The following is a 22,118-nucleotide window of genomic DNA, read 5'->3' as shown; positions in this document are numbered from 1 at the left end:
GGAACAACGCAGAGAGAGAGAGGAGGAGGAGAGACGGAGCAGCTGTTCAACAAATGGACAAACTGTGAGATCCTGCTGACTTGTAAAGGAAAATTCCCAGCTACGCGTATCTGAGGCTGTTTGTGATCGTTAAACGTTGTAATAGAATGCATGTGGTGTGTGAGAGTGGTTGTGATGCCAAATCTGCCCAATAATAAATGAACCCAGTGAACCTGTGCGTAAAGTGTGTGCTGCAGATGGTTGAGAGTGAGAACTGCTGGCAGGAATAAGAGGGAGAGAGACTGACAAAAAGAAAGAGAGAGGGAAAAGGTCAGCAGGGTCACCAAAAGACCATTCTGAATAATTCTTTAGGGACATGAACATGTACAGAAATCGATGCAGCGCCTTGTTGTAGATACAAGCATTGGTCAAGGAGAAAGTCTGATCTGATGGCTGCTCTAGAGAAAGGTCAGAGAGTCAAAAAAAATAATTTGGGATCATCTCCCGAAGACCATAAATACCTCTAGCAATAAATACCCCTGGAATTGTACCTCATATATTACATGCCACATTTAAATTGTATCAAATTCAATTTACTTTGGTACAAAACAGAGAAATGCAGTAAATCCTAACATGTGAAAAGCTGAAATCAGAGGATTTTTGTAGAGGATCAAACTATTGAAATTGACCACTGTATGTGAAAGTGTGTCATCTTGTCATATCTCAGCACTTGAGGATCGACCGCAGAAGAGAGAGGCAAGAGGCGTTTCTGGGTTCTGGAGGTGAATGGAGGAGGGGAGTGACAGCAGAGCGAGCAGGAAGACAGTTTGGGAGGAACAAGTGATGAAAGAAGGTAGAGCAGCACTTCGGGCTTAAGAGGGACGGGATAGAAACATTTGTTTGAAGAAGCCATCACATGTTTATACTGCATTGACTACTGTGTAGAGTCGTAATCTGTCCATCTGCCCAGACAATTGCAGAGTGCAGAGAACAACGCAGAGTGTCCAGGTCTATGGGTTTGAATGGTAAGCAGTGGTTTTCAGGCCAGATGTAGCTCATTATGTTTTGTTATTTATGTGATTTTCATTTGTAGAAAAAAGAAACAATCCCGGTGAAAATCGGTGAAGTCTGTGTGTTGCTTTCAGCCCATTCATTCACTCAGCTTTTAAAATCTTCACATTTTGCTGTAATTGAGGCAACTTTTCAGTGGATAAAAGTTGGACAAGTGTCTCTTCCTGAGCCTTAAATCTATAAAGGTTCACTCAGTCTCTTCCTGACTGGACTGTGTTAAATGAAAATTGGCATAGAGTAAACTGACCTCCATGATCCTCCCTGATATTATAACAGCCAAGGATGAAAGATCACAGATGGAGGACATCTGAGTCCCTGCAGCACAGCTGTACGTTAGCGGCCTCGGCTGCCACATGCACACTCCTCTTACACTAACTAACACATTGAAACATAAAAAACCAACATGACTTCAGGGGAGATAGATTGACCTTGGGGCTCAATTTAGCAGCTTCCTGTTTCTCATTCATATATTTACACCCAGTAAGGACTTCTGATGTTGACAGAAAAAATCCTCTGCAGGACAACTTGGAACCGATAACATCCACGGAAACCTCTCGGACTTGAACATGCGTCCACCTTCATTTGCAACTTTTCCATCCAGCTTACAAATAATCAACAAAAGATTTGACATCATCAACAGTTGGTTCTATTTCTAGATCTTCAGATTCAACATTTTCCCGCCTGAACATTTGATTTTGATTGGTTGGGTCATTTTCTCTTTGTGACTGTTTCAAATTTCAGACCTTTTGTTCTAAGGCATAGCCCCTTGAAGACATTTAATCCAACCAATGGCAACCCAGTGAAATAGGCTACTCCTCAGCTGCAGCAGAAAGAAAGCCAAGACACAAAGCCGCAGCGAGAGTGAACCTCCACAGCAAGACTGACCTCTTCATTGTTGGCTCCAGGTAGAAAAGTGCTTCGAGCGATGTTTTGTCTCACATAATGACTAATAGAGCCAACCAATAAAGGTGTGAGACATTATGTTATAGGCTGCAAGTCTCTGCGAAAACGTTGTTATATAAATTTTCTTTGTTTACAGTGGCAGCAGTTGCAGCAGCTAAAGGATGAACACACCTGCTGAAAAGCTCTTTGCAGTGACTTTCTGGCTTAATTTGTGTCTTTAAGTTTTTACTCGACATATAACACCCTCCTCTGAGCACAGACAGACAGACAAGATGACCTGCTTCTGCTTCTATTAAGGAATGTAACCTTCCTCTTTTCAGCACCACATAAATGTATGCTTCTATATTTAGCTGCACTATAAAATGTACATAGAAAAATGATGATGACGCATTTGCTAGTAGAGAAACACCGATTGCAATCTTCTTGGCTGATTCCAAAAGTCTGACCTGGCGATTCAGATTTTCTTTTTTCGCCACCATCACGGAACGTCCCGAAAAATAATTTCAACCGCCCCAAAATCAGTGTAAACCGTCAAAAATTTACTTTGTTATTGTCATCTATAGAGGTGCATACAACACACAATTCAATGATGAGAAAATAAAAGATTGTAAAACTGTGAATCTTGTTTTGACACAACACGTGTAGCATACACACATTACAGTGGTGTCGATCTTCTCTTCTAACTCTCGGCAAGAAAGCGAATCAAATTGATCCGTTTCTCTCTCAGTCATTTAATGATTAGCAAAGAACTGCAGGAACTATTTCTCACATAAAGTTTTATTTTATTTGCGCCAACCAGACTGAGATTTACTCTTCGCGACAATAGAAAATTTACTTAAAATTAAAAATTGGACCCTCTTGTTCCTTTTCTCTTTCTACATTGTCCCAATTTTCATGTTACCACTAACTCATTTTGTTTAAATCTTTACTGCCCCCCTCCCCCTCTCTCTCTCTCCTCCTCTCCCTCTCTCTCTGGACTAAACCAGACCAGGTCTGCTTTAGTAAAAGATGAGGGGGGAAAAACTTCTGTAAATACACAGTGAAAAGAAGCAGAGACGGCAGATGTGCAGCTGCAAATTATTGGAGAGTAAAAGCTAAAAAAAGATGACATAAACCTGCTAGGATAAGTTTGTTTCCTGACATCTTTCGGTCACAAGTTGTCTTCACATCCCCCGTCTTTGAAGAATTGATCCTCTCCTCTCCTTTCTCTGGGTGAGAGCATCAGTTACATCAGAGTTGTGTGAAATGGTTAACTGCTCATTCCAAATCCTGTAGTTTAGGACCTGAACAGAAAATGTGATTTGATGTGGGCCAGGTGTCTTTGCGATTATTACCATCATCATTAACCTCCATTAACCTGTCTTCCTTGGTATCCATCACTCCTCCTCCCCTGTGCTGCTGGCAGACATGAACATGCCCAATGATGCATTAAAGTAACACAAGTCACCCTCTTCTCCCTCCTCTGCCTCCCTCTTTTCTCTCTGTTATAGTACAAATAATGTGCGTACAACTATTTCAATCACCACTACTGTAGTGTCAGGTGTGTGGAACATGTGTCTCATGCATCCTGCACTCTCCATGACTCAGTGTGTGTTTAATAAAGCAGTATATTAAGTCTTGCATTGTGCAGATTTCACCAACCTACGTCAAGCACACATTCCACACCGAACAAGTCTGCCCCGCGGCGCTCCGGCAATGGCCTGTCAAAACATCTTAGCGAGGCCTAAATGATTAGAAGCGGCACGCGGCTAACACTTGGACAGGACTGCCCCAAAACGCTGCGCGCAGTAAACGCTCTGAGAGTGTCATCTTTTGTTGGCAAAGAAAATACAGCTTGTTTTAAGCTTTTTTTTTGTCTGTGAGGCTGTAAACCTCTTCAACGATGCAAGCTTGCAAAATTGACAACAAGTAGAGAGTGGAATGAAGGGCAGCATCTCCCGTCCTCCTCAATACTTTCCAGACAGTTACACAACTCCAAGATGCACAAAATTAACTTTTTTTCGACAGTGAAATTAGTGCAGAAGTTTGTTTTCCTTAAAGGGACAGTTAACCCCAAAATCCGGACAGGAGTGTCTCTTTACCACAAATCATGATCATCGTGTAGGAACTACTTTCCTTCTACTGAAAGCGTGCATCTACTCGTGGACGAGATTCCATCTCACAAGTACTACTTGTTAAACATCATTAAAACATTAACGCCGTCCTCCTCGGCTGAACTGTGACGTTAGCTAGCTAAGTGGTGGTAAGATGAGCGGGCAGTATCGCGTGTAGATGCACGCTTCCTTCCTGGACGCAGGGGAGACACTGGTTTAATAGGAGCGGGCAGGTAAGGGGGGTTTGTTGGTGACAAAGCTGCCTCCATACTCGTCACCTGCCTCTGGATCAGCTAATAGCAAAAAACATATGCAATAGCCAGGTTTCTACCAGTAGAGAGAAGTCACTATGCATATGTCAACACAATATGTAGAATTCATTAGCTTTGCACTTAAATGTAAAGATTAAGACCTGAATCCATGAGCAAGTCACTTGATATCCTTAATCATTGTTTTGGTTTGGGGTTTAGTTACTCTTTTAGGATTTGTCTTCCATGTTGGGTTAAAAATGACACGCCTGCTGTCAAGCTGTCTAAACTTGAAATGCCTTCAGTCCTCATATCACACATGTGAAGATGTGCCACTAAGCCGGTTGAGATGGGCAAACAATACACAGAAGAGAGGGATTAAAGTTGTGATGTTAAGAAGAAAAAAAGGACAGATGGAGAGCAAAGAGAGAAGGAAAGAAGAGGAAGGAAGATGGCGGAGAGAAGGAAGTGTCCCTCTCAGATACGGAGTGATATATGAGACTGAAAAAGAGGAACCAGCAGTAACGTACAACAGGAGCCTCATTAAGTGTGTGTGTGTGTCTGTGGTTGTAAGTGTGTGTGCACATACGCATGTGTGTGTGCATGGGTACATATGAAACAGAGACTAAAAGTGTGTGTACAGATTGTGAAAGTTTCTGTGTTGCTGCCTTCAAATGGAATGTAGCGGCATTGCGTCGGTGTTCGTTATTAAGCCGCAAATGAGCTGCAGACACAGTGAATTCATTTCCTTACGCGAATGACAGGAGATCATTTGATTCTTTTCGTTTTGTCTTTATTTTACGCAACAAAGCGTTAACTAAATATACACAAATAATATATGCTGTCACACGGTAGAAAAACTATATGCTCCCGTGTCTAATGCAGCTCTTCGGGTTTTGCACCGGCTGCCGTCATGACGTCATTAAATCAGGAAAAAAGGGAGTGTCAATCATTAACATAAATGCTTTTCAATATGTTTTACATAGTGTATCTTTAGTTCCTGCACAATGAGCATAAATGAGAAATTAAATGGTTAATAAGCCCGAAATTCCAATGAACTAATATAAACTACACTTCTGGCTCTTACATGGATCTTGTGAGCTCGTGTAAACGAAATGATTGGCGTTCAAGTGGTTAAGTCGTGAAAACACGGCTGCTAGGCGACGACAACGTGGACGCTTGTGAGTGTACTGTCACCGTATGGAAGCCACAGAAGCTAACTATTTAGCAAGCCAGCGTGCCGGTAACGTAAGGCGGGAAATACAAGGGGGCATAATTATAATAATACTGGAGACTAATTCACTAGAGGTCACCGAAATAAGCGTTTTTCAGCCATCATGCAGAGCGTCTTCCCGAGGGTCTAACCTTACTGCGGGTTTTCTCTGTGTCGGGTACAGCCTAAAAACTGTCTCTGAAAAATCACCCAGCATGGCGCCGTGGGGGTTCACACACACCACAGTCTTCGCTTCCAAATCTACCAACCACTCATCGCAGTGACAAAAATAAAGTTAAAGATATTAAAATTAGTACCCATTTGTGCAGCATGCACATTAATATCAGTTGATAGGATGCATCAAATTAAGTAAAATACACTTCAGAAGAAATGCAACAGTGAAAATAAGATGGAAAATAAAACACACTTGATAAAATCCTTTTTTTCTTTTGTGCTGATCCAATCTGTGATCCGATCCATGACTCCGATCCGAACCGTGAGTTTTATGCTCCGTTGCAGCACTACAATACATTAACTAACCCTCCTTCAAAAAATGAGCTTCCAAGGACCAGTCCTGATGTCAACCAACACGCCTCGAGAAAACCCAGCTTTCAGAAAATTTCCACTTACGAGGTTGTGAATCTGACAAGAGGAGAGTGTTCATATGGACTCTTCTCGTTAGCACGGTAAACACGACTTGAGGGCAGCATGTGAATCAGTAAACATATGCATGTGTGTGTTTGTGCGTGAACCCATATAAAGAAGCAATTGTCCTCAATCCTTCCATAAATCCTTTTTCTTGCCTCCTTCCTTCCTCCCTCCCCTGTTTACTGCCTCCATCCTTCTATCAATACCACATATCCTCTTTGTGTAGATGCAGCTGTGATGTGTATGTATGTGTGTGTGTGTGTGTGTGTGTGTGTGTGTGTGTGTGTGTGTGTGTGTGTGTGTGTGTGGCATGTGCACACAGCATCACAGCCAACATGCATTCTCAATTAGGCCCATATAACATGCTGGCACTCTTGTCCGGGCATCTGCCTTGGCATCGACACACACTCGTTTAAAACAACAGCTGGCACAGAGAAAGGTTCAGGGAGTGGTCGCAAGTGTGTGTGTGTGTACGTGGGTGTTAATGCGAGGGATTGTGGTTTTTGTAAATGGCTTTAACTTTCTTTTTCCATATAGACAATGGTAAGAGCACACTGTGACCTCTCATGGCTGTAACCTGTACGTGTGTGTGTGTGTGTGTGTGTGTGTGTGTGTGAGACTCACCGTGGCTGTCATGTTGTTGCTATCATCCATGATAGCAGCAGAGTATTTGTTGGAAGGCATCGCTGTTGCAGTCGGCTGGTCCAGAGGCTGTGCTGACTCTTTTTCAAACCTGGACGAAACACAAAACAAGGAAACAGTCAGAAAATAAAACAGGACTAATGACCTGGTGTTGTGGATCATCAACAGTCAATATCACAGCATCGTCATTAAATGTTTGTCTGCTTCTCTGTTGCTCTTTTTGAAAATCATCTGTCAGCTTCTGTGCTTGCAGTCAAAATCTGAGAGCTTTCTTGTAAATCCATTCAGAATTTTCTCAATGAAACCAATTCAACTTAAACAAAAAATTATATTTTCATCTCCTGAATGTTTCACTATACAACGACATAAAATGTTCGTTAAATTATCTCTAATGGCCAGTAATTAATGACCAGAAATACAGCTGTGTGACTGAAAAAATGGAGAGGCCGAGGCTCAAACAGAAAGAGAAAGACTGGAAGAGGAGAGGATGATGCTGGCCTCTCCTGTTCTCCGTGAGTGAGTTGGAGCAGATCTGACATGCCCATACAATCCTGAGATAAACAGATACACAAGCCTGTCTGAATGTGTGTGTGTGTGTGTGTGTGTGTGCAAGTGAACAAAATAAGTGACAGTGTATGCGTTGTACACGCATTATGTATGCAGTACTTCTGCATTCATCTTTTCATTGTGTGACTGCACATTCTTTGGAGCCTCCACGCTGCTGTACAGGAATGCATATTTTGATTTGAATATAAGTGTGTGTGTGTGTGTGTGTGTGTGTGTGTGTGTGTGTTATAGTTTAAATTTCAAGGAGGTGACAGTGTCAATACCTTTGTCAAACAAGCCTGGACAGAGAGACCTGCAGACCTCAGGTAGCCAGCAGACTGTCAGTTTTAGTTTTACTCACGTTAATCTGCCTGGAAATCCATAGAAACGAATCCCACAATAACAAGGAAAAATTCAAATGTAAAAACAAAAAAAAGAAAACTCTTAGAGGGGAAAGAGAAAGTGATTGTGCAGGAGAAAATAAGTACAACCACCTACCTGTATGTTCAATTCATTCTTGTGTAGTCAGCACAAGTTAACCCAATTCAAAATATTATCTCACTAACTTTTTTTTTGCAGTGTACAGCCTCAAAAATGATTTTGGACTCTAGGAAATTGGGATATTGTAGTATTTTCTACACTAAATCAAATAAAAATAAGTTGTGAATTAGTTGCAGTCCTAAAGACAAACTCAAAGCCAGATTGAGAAAATCTCCTCGGGCAAAGGTCCGAAACATTACAATAATATCTAACTCGAGCTATTTAGTGCCATATATATATGTATAAATATATTCAAGAAGCCTAGTAGTAGTAATGTCTCTGTGTAGTCAACAACTGTCAAATCAAATAAAGAAAGTACACATCAATTATATTTTAACAAATTATTATTCTCAGTTTTCAAATTTAACTTGATGGATTATAAATAATACATAGAAATACATAAATAAATGTTCTTCTCATTTCAAGTAAAATAAGGGCGGGATTAAAGAATAACTGACATAACAGAAAGCTTTTGAAGAATGTGCATCTTAAAATAAAGTAATTCATTTTAGAAAAATGAATTTCACAATATTATATTTTTGTCATCTAAAAAGATAAATCAGTGTTCAGGGACTTTATCTGTGGTTATTAACACTTGTTTCTGCTCTGTTCTCTCTGTTAACATCATTGGACAGTGAATTACTGTGTTAGGATTCTGATCATTTTGGGCTCTAAAGAGTTGTGCTTTGCCTCGTAGTGCGCTTCATTTGCGGCTTTTATCAATAGTTACGGTTTCTGAACATATGAGACATGCTGGTTTTAACCGCCTGTGGGAAGAATTAACATAGAAGAGCCTGCTCATTCTTGCTTATAAATTCTGTTCTCTCTGAACACGTTTCTCTTTTTGGAGAACGTCATGTGAGATAACTTCTCTGATTAGCGCAATTTTCCTGCTCTTCTTTCTATTTCCTTGTCTCTCCCCCGTGTGTCACGGTGTGTGTAAACCTCACTCGAGTCAGGAAACTTGTCAGAATACTCATATTTGATTGGCTGAGCCGTATCACGTGATGTGATTTACAAAGCATTGGTCGGTGTGTCCTGCACCGCTGAACAAGTGCCGTAACGGCTGAATAAGATGCGCCGGTTAAAGTACAAACTCGCTGCCTGGGTCCGGGTCCGGACCGCGGTCCGCCAGTTGGAGACCCCTGCTCTAAATGATGCTTGGTTACCTCTTCATAGTGTGTTTGGACAGGACAGGACAGGACAGGACAGGACAGGACAGGACAGGACAGGACAGGACAGGAGGAGCAATTACAGCAACATGCAACTTGCTTGACATTATATCGACTCTTGCCGCTAAATGTAATGTTTTTATGTTATGCGCTTTTTGTCCCCGAAAAGGAAGGTGAGTTCCTAAAATGTGACTTGTCTGAACAGATTTATGTCCCCACAGCATGAGTAATGTGTGTTCACACACACAGTCTGTAGTGGCTGGCAGGAGGAAGTCACGTTGTTCTGTGTGCAGAGGTTGGTGCCCTCTGACTGACACAAACCGTCTCTGACATCAATAGGCTACATATTAATAATCTGAGCTCAGGGACTCTCCCCTTCACCTGGCTGCAGAGAGGTGAAGGAGTTCATGACTCAAAGGGATGTCAACACCCACTCCTCTTCCCGCCTTTGACCTTTGACCTGCACACAAAAAGCAGACCAAACGGGTGCCTGCTTCTAACTATCATTCAGATCTGGATTTGTTTCTGCAAGGGACATTTGCAGATTTGGTAAAGCTACCTTTGCGAGCACTTACTTATGGAGAGGGAAACAAAACATTATGGGACGACCACCCTGGTGAGGTCTGCATGCCTCATCGACATAATTGAGCGAGTAAAAGCCTAATGTTAGGCTATAAACTAACTACACCATGGTCGTATGACTACACGTCACCACCACTGAGCTGAGAGAAGACTAGTGTTTGGCATGATGATGTTTAGTATTCTCATTTAGCCATAAGCCATCAGCTATTTTGTAGAACAAAATGATACAGATCCCCTAAGCTTTTGTTTAACCACAGACCTTTTTTCAGGCATCTAATCAAAAACCCATTCAAAAAATAAAAACACTAACCCGGAAGTGCAAAAAATGCACATTTTATGGTTTTGAAGTCTCGAGTTCAACATTTTGATCGTTGTCGACCAGAAGTGACACAAGAGCTAAGTACAACCGAACACTGAATAGGACATTTTTAGGTAACCAAAATGTTTCAATGAACTTTCATGAACTGAAAATGCACTGTGAAAGGGTTAAAGTTAGACGAAAACAAGCACAACTCTCGGACCAGGTAGAAATGCATACCCTGCTTTATCGTCTATTTTCATCTAAATGGGACCATAATCTACGAGATGAACATGATGCCGTATGGAAGAAGTCTTGAAACTAGTGATTGAGACCATGAACTCATGTTTACTGATGTAATAAATCAAGTGGGAAGTAGGGTCATTCTATTATTGACTTCTGTACAAGACTATTTTTTGCAACCAGAGGAGTCGCCCCCTGCTGGCTATTTTAAAGAATGCAAGATAAAGGCGCTTCCACATTGGACTCACCTTTCATAACTGGTTGCCACCTGTACTTATATGATTTTTTGCAGCATGTTTTGCATGATGTGTCTGTATTTGTCACGTATTTAATTCATTATTTATCCTCAAAAAGTTATTTTATCCATAAAGAGTTTCTAAATAGATTTTACAGACACAATATATATCAATATTGGGATATAAAATGACATATACTGTGATAGAGGATTGTATATCAATTGTAGGAACTGCAGTACCAGTTCTCAGATTGCTTTGGTATGAATGTATAGTTCTCCCTAAAACCATAAACGTTAAATTACAAAAAGTAAATAGAATACACCCAACCCCATATGTCTGAATGAATTGCTTTTGCCATCTTAACATCTTGTAGCGTTACTGTTTACTGAATGTGTCTTTGGTTGTTTGCTGTTTTCCCTTCTTGCTCATCCAATCAGCTTTTTGCTTGAAAATGACGATTAAGTAACAATGTGTGTGTCGATACTGCTCTGAACCTTTATATTTCAGTGTTTATTTACTGTATCTTTGCAGAAACATGTTTCGACTTTGAGAAACGGAGATGTGAGAATGAATTAGAAGAACTGAGGAAAGACTGAGGGGCAGAGAGGAGTGAGGGGCCCAGGAAAAGGGGACAAAAAGTACGGGGGGGGGGGGGGGGGGGCTTCACATCAAAGTTGTGTCTGGTGGCGAGAGATTAGGGACCGCATTGCAAGAGGGGATTGTTCACTCCCCAAAGGCTATGCTCCTCAGGGTCTCTCGCCGGGGGCTGCATTCCTTGTCTGTCATGTATTTTATGGCCCCTTCAGGCTCAGATCCAGTCCTACAGTTTATACATTGTCTACTTTGTTTCCTATTGTACAGACTGCATTCATACAGTATATCATCCACTCACTCATAAGCCTGGATCAGAAGCACACATTTTAAATTGCAACACCAAAAGCACAAACATTACTAGATTAGAGATTAAATTACTAGTAAAATATTTGTATATATTTTCTTACCAAGCTAACGATGCCCTTTTGTTAACAGACATGACCTCTTCAGTGCACTACAGCTAAAGACAGCTAACTGCACTAAGTGTATTGGGATGCACTGATCCGTATCGGAGCTCATCCTGACCCCTTTAAGTAGGTCACGCATCAGCACGTTAGACACGGTTTCTTTGCTGATGTAATTATAAAACTTCAGTGGTTCGGTTCCATTGATTCATGGCGGGCCGTCAACTGTAAACATTTTAAATTTAAGGAAAAAAAGAGCACAGGAAGCGGACCAGGCTATCGAAATTGGAAGATTAATGGAGAGAAAAAGTTCAATTGATTCACACCTATAACCTGATACCAGGTGATCGTTTGTTTGATCTGGGAGTGGTCTGTATTTTCTTCTTAGAACTTTACCTCTTTCACTTAAGTTTTCAGTTCATGAAAGTTAATTGTAACATTTTGGGCACCTAAAAATTATGTATTCTGCATTGGGTTGTACTCAGCGTCACCCTCTCGTATCACTTCTGGTTCCAAAAAAACAAGATGGCGATAGCCAGAAACCAAGATGGCGACATACAAAACGGGAAACCGAAGGCTTCAAAACCGTAGTCGATAAACCAGTGGGTGACCTCACTGTGACTATGTCCACTTGTCCACTTCTTCTACATAATGAGAACACATTTACGTTTGCTTTCTATGCTCACCCGCCTATATGTACATTTAATGACTTACTGGTTGCTGCAAGAGCTCCTCCTGGGCATACTGGTCCTGAAGAGATCCCATTCAAATGGTGGGGGACTAAATCCAGTTTATTGCATTTCTCTCTATAACTAACAGACAACAAGTTTGCCAAAGAAGAACTCTCCTATCTTCCATTTACTAAGCTGACATCTATCTTTTACAGGCCTGCTAGAAGCCACCCATCATGCACCAACCCTCCATCAATACTACTGGTATAGTCCCTGCAGTACATTCTTCCTCAAATGTCCTTTCTCACAAGCTCATTTCTCCTGATGCTTGACGATAAATCCTAGATAATTTGTGAACGTGAAAATGTATCCCAATACTAGAGAGAAGCCATAGACAGCTCTGGTGGTTTAATATGATTTAAAAATGTCATCTTCTCCTGAAAACCACATACAATGGTAAGATGACAATTGAGGATAATCAGAGGATCACAGTGTGAAACACACCTCAGCTATAGAACTTAACTGTCAGACATTTGAAACCCCTGCAGCAACCTAGTGAACTGCTTTCCAAGACCCAGACACATCAGGTCTTAGTTAATCAAAGCACAATAATAATCTTTTCCAGTTAAATTCAGACAATATTATCAGAACATGTCAGATCCCGTCCTCTCAACATTCAAAAACTCCAGCATGCAGCAAGGAAAGCAAAGCAAATATTAACGTCACACTGATTTAATGAGCCACGTTATAGTCTATGTATATATAAGTTATATAATTGTGACTCTAGGGAAATGTAACGGGTGGCTTTTTTCTACTACCTTCTGTCTATTTATACACTAAACGATTAATTGTGATTAACTGACAATGAAAATAATCATTTCCTTGTCTTGGTATATATTGTGCTTTCATTCAGTTTAATATGTAGTGGACCTTTTTTTACCTACTTTACTCATTTACTTGTTAAGAGTTGCTTAACAGATTGTCATTGTTTTCAGCACAATAATAATAAAGATGTATCTAGTTTGGCAGCTATTCTTTGAACATTAGAAATGTTTTGAATGCTAAATCTGAGGCCAGTTAAACTCTTACTGTTGTGTTTCTTTTGACTGTAAACAAATAGTATTAGTTGAAGTCTTGTCAATGTATGCTAAAATAAATGCAATAATATATATATATATATATATTCCCTAAATGATGTCAATATTCCCTTGGATTAACTTTATCATTCGCCTCTGAGTGACTCCTCCCCTTCACTTTCCACCTCGTGGCTTCTTTCTGCATTTTAAAGTGACTCCAACATGAATGAGAATACTTTTGTATTTGTCTGCACATACATGTGTCCCTACCAGTGTAACAATATGCTGCAAACTCTACTATTAAATCACCGAGGGACAAGAGAGCAGTAATCCTAGAACAAGAAAATCCATCCGGTAAACCTGCACCGTCAGAACATGTTCAAACACCGGAGCGCGTTCAAAACCAGGAAACACAGTAAAATTCCCATCGTGCAATTCCTTAAAAGACATGCAACTAAACCAGGTGTAACACAAGTCCGCAGATAACCCTGCAGGGACAACACACAGGGTTCGTGTAAATTCACTATTCTGCACCAACACACACGGTTTAGTCGTAATAACAGCACTATAACAACATATTAAGCACGACAAATCGCTTCAAACGCCCCACTCAGAACCAGCAGCAACGTTAAAATCTTACAGAGATACAAACTATATGATAAAAATAGATACTGTGAAGTAAAACACAAAGTTACCTTAAACTATATAATGGGAGGAGAGATGCACTATTACTGAAATAAAAAGCGATAGACACAATGTGCACTACAGATGCATTCAATTCATCAAAGATTATTATAGGAATGTTCTAATAAATGCGTTATAAACGCATCACGAGCGTCGACATGGTCGTTTTAAAGATATTTGGTTGAACTGCCTCGGGTTCAACATGTATGCAGCCCTGTTCTCCGCACATGGGCAACAAGACTACCGAGCTACAAACTTTTGCAAGTGCACGAGGAGATAAAGGGAAAGCACACCATCTACAGCGAGCCAGCCTCCGCAAACAGCGTCGGAAATGTGTCAAATAAGGTTAACAAATTTAGAATGTGGTAAACTATTTGCTCGGTAAATTCTTGCAAAAAAACCGCCCTCCCGGGTGAGAAACTTACCATCCACGCTTCTTACACGTATCCACGGCTGGAATGACACGGAAGGTGTTGCTGTCTGTAGAGTCAAAGTTGTGGGAAAATGTGGGTATTAAAAAACAACCACCTTGGATTTAAAGCACAGATCAGGAGTCGGTCAGTCCTCTTGCATGAGTTGTTCACTCTGTTGAAGCATGCTGCTGCAGACAAATGGGAGTCTCTCTCTCTCTCTCTCTCTCTCTCTCTCTCTCTCTCTCTCTCTCTCGCTCTCTCTCTCGTGCTCACGGCTCATGTTATTATAGCCGACCTGCAGGGAGGAGAGGTGACATCAGATTGGCCGCTGCGAGCGATCGAGGTGATCCTCAGGTGAGAATGTCAACTCACATTTTCTGTTCCCGCAGGTTAAACAACTCCACTCACCACCTCCATCACTCTCGCTGCCTCTGTGCGGTCTCAGTAAACCTCGCTTCACCTGATTACCCTAGAGACTTTCCCCAGTGCGGCCAAACTGATGCTGAACAGAAAACTACACTTTATTATTTATTTTTTATATGCTTTACACATTTCCAAATGAGGATGAATAATCAGTGAAGAAGTAATTACTTTATGCTGCTAGGTAGTTTAATCTATAATAATATATGATCATTTATTGTTTCATTTATATTTTGTAGTGATGATCTGCAAAGGGACTAGCTGTCAGATAAATGCAGTGGTGTAAAAAGTGCAATATTAGAAGAATAACGTAGTACAAAAGGAAAATACTCAAAGTACATGTAACTCAAAATTGTACTTTATATTCGATCACTTAAAAGGATAGTGTTAAGAAAAAGTACTATAGTATTATCAAAAATACTGAAATAAACTTAATCTACTATTCTTATACTCACAGTTTTAATTGAGTCTTTACCGTTCATGCCACCTTTGTATGATGAATAAAATAACTTTATTTCTGCTTTAATTTCTCTCAAATTCGCTTTTAGTAAATACAGAGCACTTGGCCACGCATGCGCACAAGTGAACCAGGAAGTGGAGAAGGAACAGCCGAGCAGCACTCACGGTTTCACAGAATAAAAAGATGCAGCTTCACTTCACCAAAGACGTTTTACCGGATTCTGTCAGCACCGACTTCCAGAACCTCAACAAACTCAACGAGCAGGTAAATACTGCAGTGTTTTGTTTTACCGACAGGGATAAACCATCAGTTTAGTTCATCTTAATGTTTGCTAACTGAGCTGTATTTCTGAGCTCAGCTCGTTTCTGAGGTTTCATTCTCCTTAGACTGTATTCGTGAATAGCTGTCATAGTTTCTGAGGCTTCCAAGATTAATAAAAAAGGATGCGTGGTTGTTAATTTGCGGGATTTATCTCGTTATCCATCGCTGTCAGTAAACACACCAATCGATAGCGCGTGTGAATCACGTGACAACATACTGTGTCAGTGGTGGAAGAAGTATTCAGATCATTTACTTCAGTAAAAGTAGTAATACCACAGTGTGAAAATACTCAGTTATAAGTAAAAGTACAAAAGCATTTGCATTAAAATGTAGGCTGCCAAATATAAAAGTACTCATTATGCAGGAGGGCCGTTTCAGAATAATATACATTTTATTTCTGGATTATAAATTGTAATGCATAGTCTATGTTTATCACTTTTATGTTGCACCTGGTAAAGGTGAATACACTCTTAATTACTTTATACTGCTGGTTAGCTTAACCTATAATAATACATCATCATGTATTAGTTAATTTATTGTTTGTATCAATAATCAAAATCTGCAAAGTAACTAGTGTTATAAAATAAATGCACAATATGCACACACAGTTTCATTAGATGTCATGCACATAATTTAAGAGTCATATATATATATATATATATATCAAATACACAAAAAAATCACCTCACAGCTATGGATGGAATGTCCCCGCGTGTGATTCTTGTTTTTGCATTTTTTCACACAAACAGCTGCTCAAAGTTTATTTTCTCCAACAAACCAAACACAGACTGAGACATCAACAGCGACTTTCATGTTTTCCTTTTGTGCAGCAATTTCTTCGTCTGATTGAAATTCTGTTCCAGTTCCTGCTGGAGCCTAAAGAGGTGAGCACGCACGCACACTCACACAACTCATTAACCTGATGTTAATGGAACTATGGACTCCGTGATTAGCCATGGTAACCGAACCGAGGAAAAACATTGCCTGTCCTATTGTAAGTGTGTGCAAATGAATGCGTGTATTTCTCTGTGTGTGTGTGTGTGTGTGTGTGTGTGTGTGTGTGTAGACGGAGAGGTTCATGCAGCTGCTCAGTGAGTTTGCAGGGGAACATGGGATGAGTGCCGGTCCTCTGAAGAACCTGATGAAGAGCGTCCTCTTGGTGCCACAGGGTGGGAAACACACACACATCCATACAAACATAATAAATCCACTTATTCACAGGTGTCACACTGAGATTAAATGGAGGGAATTTAGTTTTCTGCCTGCCACATAAATTTCTACTTCTGTTAGTGATAACCCACATTACCCAGGATGCATATATGGGTTGGAAGACTAAAGCGCGATACAAGTACAGCCCATTTACCATTAAATTAACCAGAGAACCGTCAGACAGCACTTTTGGATGAGGAACTGAATCCCTTATCTATTCTCTCTCTTCAAAGTCACCAGACTTCTTTGACCTCACAGAACACGGGCGTTGCTGGAGTACCACAGCATTGACCGGTTAGCTAGTTAGTGTTATTGTGTGACTTTGGTGTTTTAAAGGGTTAGTTTGGATTCACCATAATCGCACAATAACGCATACAAACTAACCCAGCGAGGCAGCGACGCAGCAGCAACAACTCCCGTGTTCTGTGAGGTACATTGAATGTTTTTGTCAAAGGAGTCTGGTAGGTAATAAGGATAATTGCCTCATAATATTCCACTCCAAAAGGTGCAAACTATCTCTTAAAGTTAGATGAGATGATAAATACCACTCTCATGTCTCTATGCTAAATATGTAACTTAAGCCTATAAATACTTTTAAAGCTCACTAAGTGACACTTATAGCTCATTTAATTTGTATAAAAACCAAAATACAAGGAGGACAAGTTTCAGCACGTAAACCCTTGTAAATCACTTTCCTTAAATGCCAAACTATTCTTTTACTGCAGCATAGTCTGTTCTCCCTCTCCTGTTGGGATAGAAATTGGTCTCTGTGTCTCCTTTCCAATAATTTCCTTTCTTTTAGAAGTCCAGTAATCAGTAAAAGTCTTGACAAGATATGGTATAATCAACAATCTACAACGTTTTAGTGTAGTAGTAGTAGTAGTAGTAGTTGTATAAACGTGGATTTTCCTTTTCTTTTAGTAGTCAAAACTCTAAGTAATTAATTGTGCAACCATGCCACCTATAGTATTATTTGTTTTTAAGACAATACAGACACGAATGCATGCAGTTTAGAATTTTACCACGACACTCAACTTGATACTAATGAATGTTCAGCTTTAAGTTTCTCTCTCATTGATGGTGATTGTGTCTGTTCTCTCCTCAGGCGCCTTGAAGAAAAACCTGACAGCTGAGCAGATCAAAGAAGACCTCGTGACATTAGGTACACATCCAAATCCTTTCTCACAGGAGTCGCTTAGAAAGAGGGTTCATTTAAAAAAAACAAATCTGCTTTATCTGTTGATTCCTCAGGACTGAGCGAAGACAAGGCAGCTCACTTTTCACAGCAGGTAACTTTCAACTCTATTTGAAAACAGAATAAAAGGGTTAAAGAGATAGTTCAGATTTTGTATGAAATAGTTATTCATAGTCGGTGTATTACCTGCAGTAGATGGTGGTCAAGAAATCTGTTCACGTGTACGCTATATTTAGAATATTTTTCACTGCTTCACCTTGCCATCAGTTGGCCCCTTTCCGACGATGACCTGAAGCCATTATATCCATCTGTGCTCTCTTCAAAGCCACAACGCTTCTTTGACTTTGGTGAATTCAAACTAACCCTTTAAAACACCACATTGACAAAAACACAAACTAACTAACCAGTAATCCAGTACATGAATCATTTTGAGTCACATTAATCTTGTTGCCTTCTGTCCTTTTAAAAGTCAATAAAAGGCTTATCAAACCAGTTATAATTCTATGATCACAGGAGTCTTTCTTTCTGTGTTTTGCAGTGGGGGGAGCACTATGCAGCGCTGTCCAGGCTCGCTGTGAGACAGACTCTGATGGTCAACCAGCTGGTTGACATGGAGTGGAAGTTTGGAGGTAAAACGAAGCAAAACTAGACATCCCATCAAATTTAGCTGTCGACAAAATGTATAGTTTCACTTTAAGTCTATTTCTGAGCGCTGCTGTCTTCTCTCCTCTCAGACTTCCAGCAGATATTCATGAACACGGAGGCTCTCGTCTAACAGCTATTAGCATAGCTTATGTCTCCTTTAAACACCTCTGATGTGTACAGCTGATGGGTCTCTGTCAGGCACCATTGTTTATGCAGACAACCTATAAGACTCACAGGCAATGGAGATGCTAATACGCTGAGCCGGAGAGTCATTAGCATTATGTTGAGCTATTGTTAAGCTGATCTTCATGTTAAAAGACACAGTGCTCTAGTTTATGAGGGGAGTGAACAGGGAGTGCCAGTTCATGCTGCACTCATCTGTAGTTTACTTGACTGCGCTGTTATTGACATGCAAAACCTTCAGCCAGGCAAGCAGACTGTGTCTCTGCATGTCGCCAACGAGTCGGCTGTGAACAGTCGGGAAATCTGTGGAGACTTGACAAGTCTGATAGCCAATGTTTACACTGCTTTTCTCACCGGCTGCTACTCAAACAGACAGTCTTGTACAATGCTGAATGTACATAAAGTGCATTAGAAAGAGTCCAGGACCTTTCGAGTTCTCGCATATTTAGTTGTGGCCTCGCTACAAAATACCAAACGGCTTCATAATCCATGACTCTGTTTTTTGGATGATAGTTGTTGCATTCAAAAGACATTTACACACACACAGTATATGTGTTTAAGAAACCATCATAAGTAATGCACAGTTGATGATCAAAGTCAAGTTCAGAAAATATCACTTAGTAACTGTAATGCAACCTCTGAATTAAGGAGAATGTTTGTGACGCATCACAACACCATAACCAAAGTGAAGCAAACATAGAATGAAAGGAGTGTGAAATAAAGGTAAAGTGGCCCTAGTTAAAAAAGGAAACAAATGTTTGGCCACTGCAGGGAAGATTAACTCACAACCAGGCTGAGACGTTATTACACCATAAAGGTGTTACGACTAATGTGTTAGCAAGTAGCTGCCTATTGACACATTACGCAACACACTCATCCCTTTTAAGGGTTTGTGTGTCTTTGATGAACACTAGTCAATTTGTTATCATGTTTGGCCTCCTGAGAAAAACATCTGGCTCTGTAGCTGCTTCATGCTCCACTTTCATCAGCAGTTAGTCTCTAACTGTGTCCGGCTGCTGTGTGCTGCTGAGCAGGTAGAGTGCAGCTTTATCAGAGCTTCTTCATGAACTCTTTAGTACCTTAAAACCAAAACAATCTGCTAAAATATGCAAACAAATTCTGCAGAGCTACAGAGTCGATGGTTATCTGTGGGTTTGTCACATTTCACGTTACACATAGTCTGATTCAATATTACCTTTGGGGATATATTATACCTACATTTGACACCCAACATACATTAAATTACAGGAAAGTAGGTGAGAAATCCTTGGCCAAAAGTATCAATATACTACAAAATCAACTTTCAATTTCCCTATAATGTTGAAAAAACCATAACGTATTCTTGTTTGTGATTTTTGTTTTATTGATCAATTTGCATGAATCTATGTAACATGATGTGTTTTCTGACCCTCACAGTGACTGTGGGCACCAGTGAAGTACAGAAAGTGGGCAACATCTTTCTGCAGGTTTGAAAGCTCTGTACACACACACACACACACACACACACACACAGTTACACACACACAGTTACACAGCTCTTTGTTCAGTTTTGTTGAACACAGTTTTCTTTCTCTCCTGCAGTTGAAGCTGGTGGTCAGAAAGGGGATTTCCACTGAAAACGTCTACATGGGTGAGCGACTGTGTGCTGTTACTGACCAAAAACAGCTCTGAAGACGTTTGTTCACTTAATTTATTGTATTGGCTATAACCTCCTGCCTAACTGGATCTCAAAATGTCAGAGCCAGATGCGTGAAGCAGCATGAATGAACATTTGAATCGAGACACACGGCAGATGCATGGACTGCAACGGTTTCTTTTATTTTTAATGCAGAAATTTCATGTCCAGAGAATTATTCCCTTTAAAGAGATACCAGACCAGCTTCTACAACAGCAAATGAAAAAAAACTGTCTTGAAGCAGGATTAAGATAGTTTATACCAAAGTGTGACAGGGAGTAGTAAAACTAACTACTATCTTTGTTTGTAGTGTAATAGAGTAGTTCTCAGTCAGTCTGTGTTATCCACTAACTGTTTCCTGTGTTCTTCCCTCATCTCTTCCAGAATTGACGCTCCCACAGTTTTACAACTTCCTACACGAGATGGAGAGAGCCAAGGCCAGCATGGAGTGTTTTAGCTGAGTGTGTGTGTGTGTGTGTGTGTGTGTGTGTGTGTGTGTGTGTGTGTGTGTGGGGGTGTGTGTGACACTGACTGAAGGAAGAGAGAAGATTAATTCAACTTCGCCCAGACCTGTTTGATCAAGTTCAGTGCTGTTGTTGTTTCTTTGCATGAATAATTATTGACATTTTCCACCCAAATTTCCCCTTTAAAAAAAAAAGAGAATAAAACAAAATGTTTATTAGCAGCAATAATAGATGGATTAAAAAAATGGTGTGAGAAGTATTCGGAGCCTTTACTTTAGTATAAGTACTTACACCACAGTGTGAAAATACTCCGTATACACAAAAATATACTATATAGAAAATAATACAATTCAAAATATACTGCGTTACATTCCACCGCTGAAGATAAGTGGCAATGAAAGCCTGAAAAGCGATAAATACCACACCGATACTCCTGAACCTCGTGGCAGATTTCAGAGGAGTGAGTGACTCGGTCGTACGTGTGTCTACTAGTCAGCATCAGCATTTGTTTTCTTCTCTGATATTTACAGTCATGAGCTCAGCTCTTATCTGAGGGTTATTGGCCCAGTGGGATATTTTCTACATGGCTGTTGACAGTAAAGTAACATTCGTCTGTCTGACTCACTCAGCACATTTCATGTTAGTCCGCCTACAAGGTCACAACATGTCTCTCCTTGACCTACTTTTGCTTTTATTGCCCCTCATTTGTACGCTGCTTTGAACACAATTGTCTGCCAAATGAATGAAAGTAGATTCTGTCTGGGAAGTTGATATTTTGGCCTCATATTACTGAAGAGCACAATTTTGGATGTTCATTATTGAGACTACAAATGTAAATAAATAGTGTGCTGCTAAGTAGTACTCGATGCCGGCAGTGGTGGAATGTAACCGAGTACATTCAAGTACTCGAGAACTGTACTCAAGTACAGTTTTGAGGTATTGGTGTACTTTTTATTTCATTACATTTATTTCACAGCTTGAGTTACTTTTCAGATTCAGATTATTGATACAAAATATACATCAACTAATAAATATATACGTATAGATTAAACAAGATCAAATGAAAAATGCCTTTTTAACCATTTTAAATCACATCATCGGTCATATTGTGCACCTATTTAACAATATATGTCACAAAATATGCCACAAATTGTACAAAAAATAAATGTCTTCATATTTTTATGTCAAAATCCAATCATCTTTTCTTCCTGTAAAACAAAATATGACATGCGATTTGTGTATCATATGGTATCAGTGTAAGACAACATTTGCAGAAATATAGTCAATTAT

The 22,118-nt window shown here is 40.1% G+C and overlaps 2 protein-coding genes across 3 annotated transcripts in view; one reads left to right on the top strand and one right to left on the bottom strand.

Annotated features, from left to right (window-relative positions):
* Positions 1-14,422, bottom strand: part of dnmt3bb.1 (DNA (cytosine-5-)-methyltransferase 3 beta, duplicate b.1) — a 32,573-nt gene extending 18,151 nt beyond the window's left edge. Inside the window, exons 1-2 of one of the 2 annotated variants that reach the window (XM_031845004.1) lie at positions 14,269-14,422; positions 6,780-6,888 (exon numbers count right to left, since the gene is read on the bottom strand). In XM_031845004.1, the coding sequence (XP_031700864.1) occupies positions 6,780-6,839 (60 nt within the window). In that variant the 5' untranslated portion in view covers positions 6,840-6,888; positions 14,269-14,422. Of the gene's footprint in view, positions 1-6,779; positions 8,059-14,268 lie in introns of those variants that run through there. The other variant, XM_031845003.1, reaches the window with a different exon arrangement.
* Positions 14,423-15,263: 841 nt separating this feature from the next.
* commd7 (COMM domain containing 7) lies at positions 15,264-21,814 on the top strand. The gene is made up of 9 exons (XM_031844322.1): positions 15,264-15,400; positions 16,288-16,341; positions 16,524-16,626; positions 17,772-17,828; positions 17,918-17,955; positions 18,400-18,490; positions 20,106-20,155; positions 20,271-20,319; positions 20,749-21,814. Exons 1-9 carry the CDS (start codon positions 15,320-15,322, stop codon positions 20,823-20,825), a joined length of 600 nt encoding a protein of 199 aa, XP_031700182.1. The 5' UTR covers positions 15,264-15,319; the 3' UTR covers positions 20,826-21,814.
* The last annotated feature ends 304 nt before the right edge of the window (positions 21,815-22,118 follow it).

This window comes from Anarrhichthys ocellatus, unplaced genomic scaffold (genome assembly GCF_004355925.1).
Source record: "Anarrhichthys ocellatus isolate YVR2014 unplaced genomic scaffold, GSC_Weel_1.0 scaffold5, whole genome shotgun sequence".
NCBI lineage: Eukaryota > Metazoa > Chordata > Actinopteri > Perciformes > Anarhichadidae > Anarrhichthys > Anarrhichthys ocellatus.
This window is presented reverse-complemented; position numbering and strand designations above follow the sequence as displayed.